Source organism: Anopheles moucheti, chromosome 2 (assembly GCF_943734755.1).
Source record: "Anopheles moucheti chromosome 2, idAnoMoucSN_F20_07, whole genome shotgun sequence".
Lineage (NCBI taxonomy): Eukaryota > Metazoa > Arthropoda > Insecta > Diptera > Culicidae > Anopheles > Anopheles moucheti.
In genome coordinates, this window is record NC_069140.1 from 20,907,852 (window position 1) to 20,920,204 (window position 12,353).

Here is a 12,353-nt window from a genome sequence, read left to right on the forward strand (position 1 = left end):
TATTTTTCAGCTTCGAGAACGCGTGCCTTTGCGCACAGGTTTATTCTTGCTCATAGGAGGAATTTTGAGTTCCTCGTTCGGTGTTCGTTCTACGATATCTATACTACGATCTGTTGGTTGTTTTTCTTTGCGAGGGATTTGTTGGGTGGATGTAGAATTCCAGCAGACCAGCCAAACACAACATTCAGTCTCACAGATAAAGCAAAGTGTGCACCGATTTAGCCGGTAGACGTACTCGTACACTGCCGTACCGTTTGTCCTCTATCCGGACAGTCGATTTCGAGTTTGCTCTAAAATAAAAAAAAAGAAGGAATTGTGTTCAAAAAACTGTTCAACAGACGTTTGCTTTATGCATCACTTACTTGTTGTAGAACACGAGGACGGTTCGCTTGTCTGTCCGTTCGAACGCAACGACTGCCACGTCGCTGTTTGACGAGCGCACCTCTAACCGTACCGATCCGGGCAGAATGAAGCGGGAAAAGTGTCCCAACCCGTAAAATATCGGTTGCTTGTAAGCTTCCACCTGCGAGGTGGCATTCACGATGACGGCACTCTCAACGAAGTTGTTGGCGTAGTTTGGACCACCGCGTTCGTCCAGCACCAGATTCCAATCGATCCAACCGTGCACACTGTGCAGCAGGTCCTGCATCACGTACAGTATGTACGATTCGGCCCGGTCCCACGAACCAAGGATGGGGCGGTGCTGCTGGAATGGTTTGTCACCGAGCGATGCCTCGGTGTTGAAGATCCACTTGTCCGGGTAGCGGGCCACAGTCTGATCCAGCAGGGCAGCCGGTGCCACACCGTCCCAGTACCAATGTACCGCCAACCCGTCCAGATAGCTTGTCGCGTTCGGGTGTCCTTGATCCATCAGCGTGAACCACCAAGGGAACGTGTACCGCTGGTCATCGCAACCGAACAGCTTCACATCGCTGACGGGTGAGCTTTTCAGCGCTGGTCCCAAATGCTGCCCTACCCACCGGCCCTGATCCGGTGCCGTCCAGCCAAGGCTCATGAAGTGTATGAAGGGGAACCCGATCACACCGTTCAGCGGTTCATTGCCGGTAGAAATGGCCCAGAAGTGTAACCCGGCAGCGCGCATCAGCTCCAGATAGCGCACGTGATAGTCGGCCCATGTTTGGTAATACTCGGGCCTTAGTCGGCTTGATCCGGTCCAATCGTTGTTGGACTTCATCCACCGTGGCGGACTCCACGCGGCACCGATCAAACGAACGTCATCGTTGCCCGCCACTTCCATCAGCTGTTTAATTTGGTTTACCTTCACCACATCTCGCTCGTCCAGCACGGTAAAGTTCGACAGCGACACATCGTTTATCGGCAATTCGTTGTACGCCCACGGTGCGAGATCAAAATCGCAGCCACCGATCGGGATGCGCATAAACCGGTAGCCAATCCCCTGCGTCCTAGAATAGTACGCACTGTAGAGGCTGTCGCGCAGCGAAGGGTTTAGAAGCGCCAGATTGTGCGATACCGCACCGGTAAAGGCACCACCGAAACCTTCCACCTTTTGGAAGCGCTTGAGCGGATCGAGCGTGATCGTGATATCTTCCGCGCGGACTTGACGTTGCTTGGTGGTCCGGGAAAAGTTACCTTCGGCCAGCGCAAACCGCAATCCGCCACTGCTGCTCGACACGAGCACAAAGCTACCGAGTTCCGTCGGTTCGGTAAATTCCAGCGTATCGCAGTAGGTTGCATTGCACACGCACACCGCTCCGTTCGCATACTGCCGCAACGCACATGGTAAACCTCCCGCAGTAGCTACAATAGGACAGATTCGCATCGTTACATAATGCCCACCAAACTGCTTTTTTCCCCTCCCTTACCAAGCCTTGTTCGTAGCAATTCCAGTAGGACAATCCCGCAAAACGATAAGCTACCCAACGCTAGCGACCGTCGGTATCGCATTGTCACACTGCACAAGTTCGACTAAACACTGACCAAGCGACGAGCCCTCCAGCCGGCTGCGGTGCTGAAATCACTTTCTCTGCCACGACTGTCCACGTGGGGGTGAGTTCAACGATAACACGCCGTAAACCACAATGGTTTCATTCATACACGAAGAAAGCGAGCAATCAGCGAGCAAACGGCAAACAGTGGCTGTAACGTACCGGTCAGTGCGTAGGGGCGAAAGCTGTACAGTGCGATACGATCGTTTGGCCACACCAACGCTACTCCGAATAACTGTTACTTTTCTATACGTAAGTTTTCTTTAACTGTATAACTCATACTATATTTATTAAAATATTCCATATTCCATATGGCGCGCTCCGGTGGTGTATTGGTAGCGGCACATGACAGGACCGAGGAAAATCCCATCCGGACCAAACCCCCGTAGCAAGGACTGGCTATCCGGCTACGTGCTAAAAATAAGTCGATACGGCCTGCCATTCTAACGAAACACAAATTTTTAATTATTTATTGCAGTTTTGTGGGTATGTGATGTAAAAGGATCATTTTTTTTTCATTTATAAAATGTAAATTGAAAAAAACGAGTACAGGCAGTCCCCGTGATACGCGGAGATACGCGGTGTTTGGAAATTTGTCAGATGAGCTAGTTTATAGCACAAAAAACTCAACAAAAAGGTGAAAAATTGTTCGAAAATATCTTTTTCGTCATATAAAACATATGTTTTTAACTTATTTTAATGTAATATTTCAAAAAAATCGCCTGTTTTACTAAACAAATCAAGTGCAGAGAAGGAAACCGACTCGAAGGAAATATTTGTAGTTGTTGTAAAACCAAAAGAGAAGCTACCAAAGTTTAAGAATAAAACATAATTTCAATACAGTTCGACCTATTTACCATTTCGGCGGTGCTGCTAAACGAATGCAACACCCCCTTTATTCAACCCCCATAGTTTGAACTTGTTAAAACGAACTAATGCTAATGTAACGTTTGTTATAATATGCGTTTGAAAAGTTAGTGAAAACTTTAGAAAAATAAAAGTTATTCGGATATTATTCCACTCAGTTATATATCAATATGATGGTGCGGCTAAACGAATGCATCGCACTGTATTCGTTGCAACGTTGCAAAGCAGCTGTGCGGGGCAAAGTAAATAATTTAAACCCGTCTCAAGCTGTTGACGGTACGAATTGAAACGTGTGTGTGTTGATAGCCTAGACCCGTTGCAAACCGTAACCCCCGGAAGTTACCCTAGAATTACTTAGAATAATTGATTGATTAATCTTCTGCTGCCAATACTGCTTCTATCACCTATACAAAGTCCGGTTTGTTGGGTTTATACGGAAAGAGCGACCATGCGTTATGAACGCTCTCTCGATGTAAGCTATCGAATACATTTTAACGCATACACCGTCGTGGTGATACAGCGGTGCAACCTCGCGAGGAAAAATGCCTTATCGTCCGGCACATGTTGGACGTAACTGTTCAGATAAAGCAGTAACTTATTGTACTCATGACCAGGGTAGATCTCATCTCACGATCTCCAGAGACTTGGAGTGAAGTTTATTATTCCCACTATGGGGCGTTAACATTGTTATTCTGCGTTCAACATAGAGTGTCTTGTTGCAATACGTATAAAACTATGAGTATTTTAACCCGACATTGTATGACCTGTACCGGTTTGTCACCACTTCACACTACTCATCAGTTTATATGTCCATGTGGTCAAGGATCCAATCCAGGACGTAACCCACTAGTAAACCTTTGCTCGGACGGTCTGGATCGGAGCAGTAGGCCGGTCCTTCACTTATGATGCCATACTGCACAACGCGTCTTCCATGATGTTCTCCGAATGTACTGAGTGCCTGGTACGGTCCGCCGGAATCTCCAGGACAGTGATTGCTGTGATTCACTCCACCGGCACAGATGGTATGGTCCTTGTTGCAATCTTTATCATTTTGTCTCAGCACCATTGTGTCCGCTTTCAGCAGTACGTGCGACGCTCTATTTTTCTCCGTGTTTCCCCACCCACTAATGATAAGCTTGGGGGGCAAATACATCCGGAGACGCGAGAAAATCGGCAAACAGATCGTCTGCACGAAATCACCATCCACTGTGGCCGATTTAGCCAATCGCAACAGTCCTACGTCGTATAACTTATTTTTAAAAGGACTCATGATTTTAATCTCCTGCACTTCCTTCGACATGTACCGCGAATCGTGTACGCCGAGCAGAACTTTTTCGATATCCGATTTGATACAGTGCTCAGCAGTGAGTACGTACCGTGGATGAATCAACGTACCACTACAAGTCTTGGGTTTTAACTTGTAAACCAGCTTCGCCATCCACGGAAATTCCATGTACTTTGCGTTCTCACCGTGTTGAATTTTATCAACTAACGCCGTTGTACCGCACAACGTTTGATCCAGTTTTCTGGCCTTGCGGTGCGAAATTAAGCGATCGGGGCTCGGTGGTGCGCAACAAACTCGATCGTTATCGGTGTTCCTTACTGGCCGTCTGGACCCGGCTGGATAATCGCTGCAAAGCATTCGCGGTACTAAAGATCCCGCCGCACCGCTGCTTCTACAGTCGGGAAATGCAGATGTGGTTGATGCTGTGGGTCCTTCCTGATCACACAACTTTTTGTTCGAGGTACAGTCACCATCTGTACAGCAGAAATATTTCTGAAAGACGCAAGCAGATATTGAATGCAAATAACATCTCTGTAGCTGACGCATACAAACCTTTTTTTTGTGTACGTAGCAAAGATTCTTTTCGCTGGAACGCATCAGCATTTCCTCTGTGGTCGACATTAGTTTCGGACATCGTTCACGCTGTACACAGGCACCCGGTTTCCCATTCAGATGGCATTCGATGTTGGACCTCGGGCAGCATATGTAAGTCCTATTGTCCTGCAAGTCTTCGGACCGACAGATCATGCTTCTGAGCTTGTTCAAAAAGGTAACATCTGTTTTATGCTCGTTATTTCGGACACGCACGTTCACCGGTGAACAGTGTCGAATCGGCACACATCGTTGGTCCGTGTTGCTACATACGATTTGTGTAGCATCCGCCGCGAAACCTCCTGAGCGGGAATGAAAAGTTGTATAACAGAAGTCGGTATAGACACGTACCGCAATGTAGGCAGTGCCAGAAGAACTTACCAATGGCGATATACGCGACGATCAGCGAGAAGAAACGGACCGAAACCATTGTAACTTCTTTCCCACACAACTGCACGCACTCGAAGTTTAAGATCAACTGAATGTGAATGGCGTCCAGCCAGTATAACAAGAGGAACTCGAACGCGGATGGGGATTTTTCTTGCTGATAGTAAGATCGCACGCACATTCATGCGATTTGTCGAGATTCGCAAGTTATTAGACTTGCTGTGTAGGATCGTTCTGATCGACGGAAAGCTTGCGTGAAGGTGGTTGTAATGTGAAACATACATTTCTTCGTCAGTCGTTGTTTTTTTTTCGGGGGAAGTTTTACGAGTGGAATTTCTAGCCGGGATGTATTCGTACAGCAGGCAAGAAAAGAAAAAAAATAATTCCTTGAAAGAGGACCGTACGGAGAATGCGTCTTTCCGGTCCAGCAAAGCAAAAATATTAGTTCGTATAAGAATGCAGCTTCTCCAGCGTATTGGTTTGTTTGATTAATTACAATAGTTGGTTAAAACAATAATCACAAACGGTTATGGTTACTGAAATTGTATAATTTTTCAATCCAACACATGTTAGCATATGGCATGTTCCAAATCGAAGTCGAAGTCGGTTCCAGATTGATAAATACGGTGTCTGGAGCCTGCCATCTAGTTCGGAACCGGTTAAAAAGCCGACTGCAAACATTTATGTCATCGGCCGTTGTTGCCGGCTTCACGTGTGGAGGAGTCGTTTTTCATATGATTAGTATCAATGCGTGACTCATGTTGGTTCGGCTGGGGAAACACAATCGGCAGGGTATGTCCCAGTGCTGTATGTCAGATAGCGAACTGTTCTTTATTTGCTTTCTTGCTAAAGGTGTCTCTTATCGAAAGCTTGCTGAAGGAAGTCAGAAACAATTTCTACTCACTGCTCTGAGCATTGTTTACTGTAATTCCGTTCATTCGCAAGAATCGGCACCATATCCGTATGATCTTGATAAGTGTGTTGGAAGTTTGCAACTTGAAACCATGCGTATTATTCTTCTTGTCTCAAACCTGATTCGCCATGGGTTCTCCCTATCAGTCATACATTGTATTGCCAGTGTATTGTTAATCTTAAGTTCAGTTTTTTCTCTGTTCTGTTGCGAATGACAACATTAAAGAATTGCGTTGCGAAGACCATTGCTAACTGGTGATAAAGCAATGCAAAAGCTGATAGCGCCACGGTTTTAATTCAGATTAAACTTACTATAACTTTTTTATTCAGTCACTTTCAGTAAAATGCTGAAAATGTTACGTTAGACTCGTGATGTACAGCTTTAATAACCATCATACATCATGTCAACTTTAAAAAGCCATAACATGAAATAGATTACGTGCTGAGGCGACATATGAATAGCAGTGTAGACGAGAAGAGTTAAATTAATCTTCATCACAATGCATCGATATTGGATTACGTATTTAAAAGTTGTAAGCATCCAAAGTTTCTGGCTTCCCGGGTAACTGGTTGCCTGGAATATGATGTTTTTCTGGTTGCCATTGACGGGGTTAAGAGAAATCGATAGAGGAAATCTTGCACAAAGGCGGGAGGGAAAAAGTAAGGGGAATGGGACAATGATATTAGATTGGGCAGAGAAACACGTGGGCTTCGAAGGACACTAAACCGTGCATCTATCATCTTCGTCACATGCCAGACCAGGGAAGCGATTGGCTAGGAATGTTTAAGTCTCACTGTAAAAGACCGTTGGAACGATCTTATCTGTGGGGGACCACATTACCAAACAGTACTACAACAATGACCAATGGGCTGACACAGGCCCAATGTAAAAAAAATCATTTCATTTCATTACAGATGATTTCTACCGATGATTGCTGGTTATAAAATCTATGTGATGTGAGAAACTGAGAGGTGTGTCACGCCATACAACCAAGTCCTTAATTACAGAAACTTGTAAACGAGCAAATGAAGTGTGACCATATTTTTCATGAAAGACCCAATATAGACTTCTTGTTGGCGTAGCGACCAACTAGGTTGTGTCGGGCCCTTCCTGTCTGTTATTAATTAATTTTCTTATTTTCTGACTGTTTTTCTGTTAGCTCTGTAATATAGGAACATCCGAAGCCATTAGAAGCCCCCTGGGCAAACAAGTTCTCGAACCTGTATGCAACCCCCTAATGTCGGTTCACATGGCTTCAGCCTCTTGCAAAATTAGGGGATTCGTTATATGAAAATAGGGGAAAATTAGGGGATTCTGCTACGTGCTCCTGAGGGTGTGTGAGTGAGCGTTTGCAGCCCAGGGGTATGCATGTGTGTGTGAGATCGCTCGGAATGTGTATGTAGTGGTGATATTCGTTTTCTTTCGCCCAGCTGATTTAATTTTATTTGTGGTTTAATAAAAAAAATAAATATGTTTTATTTCTACATTTCGTTTTTACACATAAAAAATATTGAAAACATAGTTAATTACAATAATATCCTGCAATGCTGCCAAGGATACAATTACGCACAACCTATTCCTCATGAAAATCTGTTTGTCCCTAGAATCATGTCTGTCCCTAGATCACGATCTGGACTGAACTCCTAAATAAAATGAAGTAAAATCCTAATCAACGATTAACCAACGACTCGTAGCACACTCTTTGCAACAGATACTACCGGATATGCTTGTACATATCTCGAATGTTATGTACTATCTGAATCTATCTTCTAGGAGAAACATTCTTCTTAAATTATTACGATTCGTTGTTCTTCATTGCCCAGGATGGTTTCACTAAAATAGAAAAGAAAACATCGTAATATATTAGTACAACGAATGTGATAAATTATCATTGCATCATTGCAACGACGCATGAAATCGTAATGTATAGAATGGTAAGAAAAGGTTTCAATGGTGAAACGAATTTCATAATTATAATACTGTAACTATCAAGTAATACGGCCTGGCCGTTCTTTTTGAATAAAAAAAATACTACAATTATCGGATAACTGTACGACGGAAAAAAAAGATAAATTCTCTATACACACTTTCAAGCACTGTGTTACAACGATTTACGATGTTATAACATTTACCTTTTACAATCTGCATCGATGAAATTATCCGTTGCATTAGATCGATGGATTGATCCCGCATTCTGTAAATAGGATGAGATGGATTAATTAAAATGATAATTGTTAAACGAAAATTAGTTAGATATCAATTCAATTTAAACGATAAATACTTACACTGCTCTGCAATGGGGTCTGGATTCGAATGTATTGTTCGAATGTGGGTGTACGAGGTAATCCGAAACCCTTGGGCGGACAGGACGCAAAACAGGACGGAGTGGATACTCCAGGTTTCAGAGCTACCAAGCCGTCAGCTTGAGACCCTCCAGAGGAACATAGGGACTTCAGCGCAGAGCAAATTGAATCCGTATTCTGTAAATAGGATAAAATGATAAAATGAACATTAGAATGAAATGATATGTAATTACGCAACGCCATGCCAGACTACAACACGATCCAATACAACACGTGGACATCAGACACTACAACAATAATATCATAACTCAATGTTCCGCAACGACAGCAGACGGATGCTCCCGTGTTATACATCTCGATAGATCCATAAACCTAAGTTAGTCTGGTATTGATAGTTGAATAAAATACTCATTATTATATACTTACTCCTTGTATGACGAGACGAGCTTCATATTGCGAATTCGTTTCAAAAATTCAGTTTGTTCACACAACTGTCCAGTACCTCCTTGGAAGCGTCGGTCGGACAACGATGAGCGCATGATGAACATCTGCGGTCGAAAGATGAGATCGAATTAATTATAGTGTTATTGGTAGAAATAATAATCATATTATAAATTTACTTATCAACGATAACAACAAAAAACTATACATTAGTCGCATTCCATCACACGGTGGATGCCACGTACAATGAGCACTACAATGCTTTTGCAGATTACAGTAAACCAAAAGGACATTTTGCAACGGATTGAACGATAATCAACCCAAGCTTAAAATAGGTTTAACCCCAGATCACACACGACGGAAATGCAATCCGAATTCTTAAGACGGAACGTCGCGGATAGCGATCCGGAAAGCGAACATAACACCACAAACATGCCGTAAGCTCATCCTCGGGCCACGGAAACGCACTATTCACACAATAATAACTAAGAACAGTGTCTTGTCTTTCATTCCGAATGGCCAGGGAAAAGTTGCAAATCCGCTTTGGTTCCCGAATCAGAATCATTTCACTCGATCGAGGAGTGGTTCACCTAACCTCACTTTTCACCCACAACACCAAACTATGCTTTGAGCATATAATTGGTTTATTGCGATTAAACCCGTAAATGAATGCACAACTGTGTTCATAAAACATTAGTTATTCACTTTACACTTAATATTACACTATTTTCAGCGATGCTGGTATCAAAATAGAACCAGACACAAATTAGGGGATTCATCTTCTGAGAGTGCGCGTTTGCAGCACAAGGATCTCGATAACCCCACTTTTCTACCCACAAAAGCTTAAAACTATGCACAACACATTCTAGAACACATTTTATAACACTTCCGCTAATTAATTCACTATATTTAGTATACAAAAACGATTTTACTTACCAAAGATCTTCTCCGTCGATGCCGGCACTGAAACTGTACCGGAACACGCCAATGCGTTGACTTTTGCGGCGTTTCTTGAATCTTCGGCGACGGCGCAGATGCTGGGATGGTTCCGACTTCCATTTTATCCGTGCGGAACAATTTATTTGCTAAAAAGATATAAAATATAAGTTCGGATTCGCGATTGTTATTGTTTTGCTTACCAGGCTTCCTTGGACTTGTCAAATTTTCAGCAACTCGCGTTTCATATGCACCAACACAATCATACACGTGAAATCACTGTGTACAGACACGTTCGGGTGGATCGAAACTGGTCGTTGGTCGTCTTTAGAGTAAGACAGGTATATTTGAGAAAGAGAGGTCAATATGAAATCTTGTGTGCGACCAGAAATGTGTGGACCAAGGGAGGTGCGCGGCTTGAGGAACGTGTGAAAAACTACTCGAAATGTCTAGGGGGAGGTTTCACAGGCTTTCCTGCACAACCGAGTAGGAGGGGAAATCCGAGGTCATCGGTGTTGGGAGCACCCTGTGCTGGGCTAATACTGAGCTAAGCGCAGACGTCAAGCACTCCCTTTTGACATTCGGCGTCAAAGGCAGAGTTGAAAACTCTCTTTCTCTCTCTGCTCCTAACTCCTGACTGCACGAACTTACTTATGTCCCGTATTTTATTGTTCAAGTTTTAATGTGTAATTGTATTGTAAATTTTGACTAATAAAACCACCTCTATGTCAATAACACAAAGTCGGCCTCAAGACTAACGACAATGGTAGTAGATTGATCCAGTTTGCAACAGCAAACAATGTGGTTGTTGGAAGCATATAATTCGCGCGTCAGGATATCCAAAAAAAACCACCAACTGTCAGATCCTTCACGTATTGCTAAGCCACCGAAGACGTCAGAACATATCGGGGCAGAACATTCCTTTACAATTTTAGTTTTGCTGCTGCCAGCGATACTCTCATACTATGAAGATTATTCCTTCGCGGGGTCTGTCCGAGAGCCCGCACAGCATCCACAAGATTGATCTTTATTTAAGCTCATATGCAGTATTTATACCAGTACAAGAAATTGAATAATTCTACCATACTCGGATATGTTACGCTGGTCACTAATGCCATGAATGTTGGACGATACTGGCCGAGGATGTCAACGATATCACCATGCACCATGCACCATTGCTGTTTCGTGGAGCACACATACAATACGATGGTTGGCACACTTGATAAGGATGGTAGGCGTATGCCCTACCAAGAAAGTGTCCGACAGCCATCACGTGGAGTTCGATCTGTTGGAGATTGAGTGCAACCAGGGGGGTAGTAGAGCAACTTTGGGCCAAGTTTCCTGGAAACGGATTGGTGGCCTGGGCATATCACCAGGTACTCCATACGTTATTCGGTGGATGGAATTCATTGTCGGCTGGATATCTGGAGGCATTGTTCTGAGTAGCTTCTGAACATATTATATTTCGAGTTCGACAACGGGTTCAAAATAAAACTCGTTAAAACAGTTTTGAAACTGACGGAGACAGAAAATTGACGGAGTAAGTATAATTGAATTTCAGACTATAACTGAACAAACCGTATAACTGTAAGTGTTTTAATTTTTCCATTGCCATTTTGAAACCGATGTTCATCACACACGCACACACCACACTTTATATATATTTCCAGTTCCAGTTTATATTTCCATTTGGTCAAGAATCCAGTCCAAGACATAACCCACCAGTATACCTCTGCTTGGATAGTCTGGACGGGAACAGTAGGTCGTTCCATCCCTTATGATGCCGTATTGCACAACGCGTTCTCCGGGATGTCTTCCGTATTTACTGAATGCCTGGTACGGTCCGCCGGAATCTCCAGGACAGTGATTGCGGTGATTCACTCCACCGACACAGACGATATAGGCCATGTCGCATTCTGGGTCATCTTTCAGCACTGCTGTGTCCGCTTTCAGCAGTACGTGCGACGCTCTATTTTTTTCCGTGTTTCCCCACCCACTAATGATAACCTTGGGGGGAAAATACATGCGGAGACGCGAGAAAATCGGCAAACAGATCGTCCGCACGAAATCACCATCCACTGTGGCCGATTTAGCCAATCGCAATAATCCTACGTCATATGAGTTGTGCTTAAATGTTTGGAAGATATTTATCTCCTGTACTTCCGGGGACTCTTCCTGAAGATCGTGAACGCCAAGGTGAACTTTTAAGAGTTGTGGTTTCATACAGTGCCGGGCAGTCAGTACGTACCGTGGATGAATCAGCGTACCACTACACACGTGAATGATGCTGTAAATCAACTTCGCCATCCATGGGAATTCCCCGCGCTGTGCGATCGTACCGTTTTCAATTTTATCCTCTACCGCAATCAACCCACACATCGACTGAGACAGTTTGAATGCGTTCGGGTGCGAGATTAAGCGATCGGATCTCGGTGGTATACAGCACACCGAACTATCGGTATCATAATCCGATGTAGTATCTGGTTGATCGCTACAAAGAATGCGCGGTACGGAGAATCCCACGCCACCGCTAAGTCTCTCACAGTTGGGAAATGCAGATGCGGTTGGTTCGTTTGCAAAGGAAATGCTGATGTGATGAGCGATAACGGTGACGATCAGTGGAAATAGATAAATTGTAACCATTTTTGTTTCTGTTGCGCACA

At 43.9% G+C, this 12,353-nt stretch overlaps 3 protein-coding genes and 1 long non-coding RNA gene across 4 annotated transcripts; all 4 read right to left on the bottom strand.

Annotated features, from left to right (window-relative positions):
* Positions 1-88: 88 nt before the first annotated feature.
* On the bottom strand, positions 89-3,519 carry LOC128299296 (lysosomal acid glucosylceramidase). The gene is made up of 4 exons (XM_053035211.1): positions 3,466-3,519; positions 1,845-1,947; positions 363-1,779; positions 89-290 (listed from the first exon to the last, which is right to left on the bottom strand). The coding sequence occupies exons 1-4, from the start codon at positions 3,517-3,519 to the stop codon at positions 191-193; spliced, it is 1,674 nt and encodes a 557-aa protein (XP_052891171.1). The 3' UTR covers positions 89-190.
* Positions 3,467-5,389, bottom strand: LOC128296817 (phenoloxidase-activating enzyme 1). The gene is made up of 3 exons (XM_053032305.1): positions 5,092-5,389; positions 4,672-5,012; positions 3,467-4,611 (listed from the first exon to the last, which is right to left on the bottom strand). Exons 1-3 carry the CDS (start codon positions 5,276-5,278, stop codon positions 3,637-3,639), a joined length of 1,503 nt encoding a protein of 500 aa, XP_052888265.1. The 5' UTR covers positions 5,279-5,389; the 3' UTR covers positions 3,467-3,636.
* Positions 5,390-7,594: 2,205 nt separating this feature from the next.
* Positions 7,595-9,938, bottom strand: LOC128299492 (uncharacterized). Its single transcript, XR_008287301.1, has 5 exons — positions 9,691-9,938; positions 8,740-8,861; positions 8,296-8,490; positions 8,143-8,204; positions 7,595-7,843 (listed from the first exon to the last, which is right to left on the bottom strand). It is a non-coding gene; the product is annotated as an uncharacterized LOC128299492 (long non-coding RNA).
* Positions 9,939-10,682: 744 nt separating this feature from the next.
* On the bottom strand, positions 10,683-12,333 carry LOC128299303 (CLIP domain-containing serine protease HP8-like). Its single transcript, XM_053035222.1, has one exon. The coding sequence runs from the start codon at positions 12,331-12,333 to the stop codon at positions 11,368-11,370; it is 966 nt and encodes a 321-aa protein (XP_052891182.1). The 3' UTR covers positions 10,683-11,367.
* Positions 12,334-12,353: the final 20 nt, after the last annotated feature.

Excerpts from the sequence above, each read along its gene's own strand:
- LOC128299296 (XM_053035211.1), bottom strand. The coding sequence starts at position 3,519 with ATGTTAACGCCCCATAGTGGGAATAATAAACTTCACTCCAAGTCTCTG. Across the intron at positions 1,948-3,465 it reads ACTCCAAGTCTCTGGAGATC|TCGAACTTGTGCAGTGTGAC; the intron begins GTGAGATGAGAT and ends GTCAGTGTTTAG. Across the intron at positions 291-362 it reads GTCCTCGTGTTCTACAACAA|AGCAAACTCGAAATCGACTG; the intron begins GTAAGTGATGCA and ends TTTTTATTTTAG.
- LOC128296817 (XM_053032305.1), bottom strand. The coding sequence starts at position 5,278 with ATGTGCGTGCGATCTTACTATCAGCAAGAAAAATCCCCATCCGCGTTC. Across the intron at positions 5,013-5,091 it reads CGTCGCGTATATCGCCATTG|GAGGTTTCGCGGCGGATGCT; the intron begins GTAAGTTCTTCT and ends ATTCCCGCTCAG. Across the intron at positions 4,612-4,671 it reads GCTACGTACACAAAAAAAAG|AAATATTTCTGCTGTACAGA; the intron begins GTTTGTATGCGT and ends TGCGTCTTTCAG.
- LOC128299303 (XM_053035222.1), bottom strand. The coding sequence starts at position 12,333 with ATGGTTACAATTTATCTATTTCCACTGATCGTCACCGTTATCGCTCAT.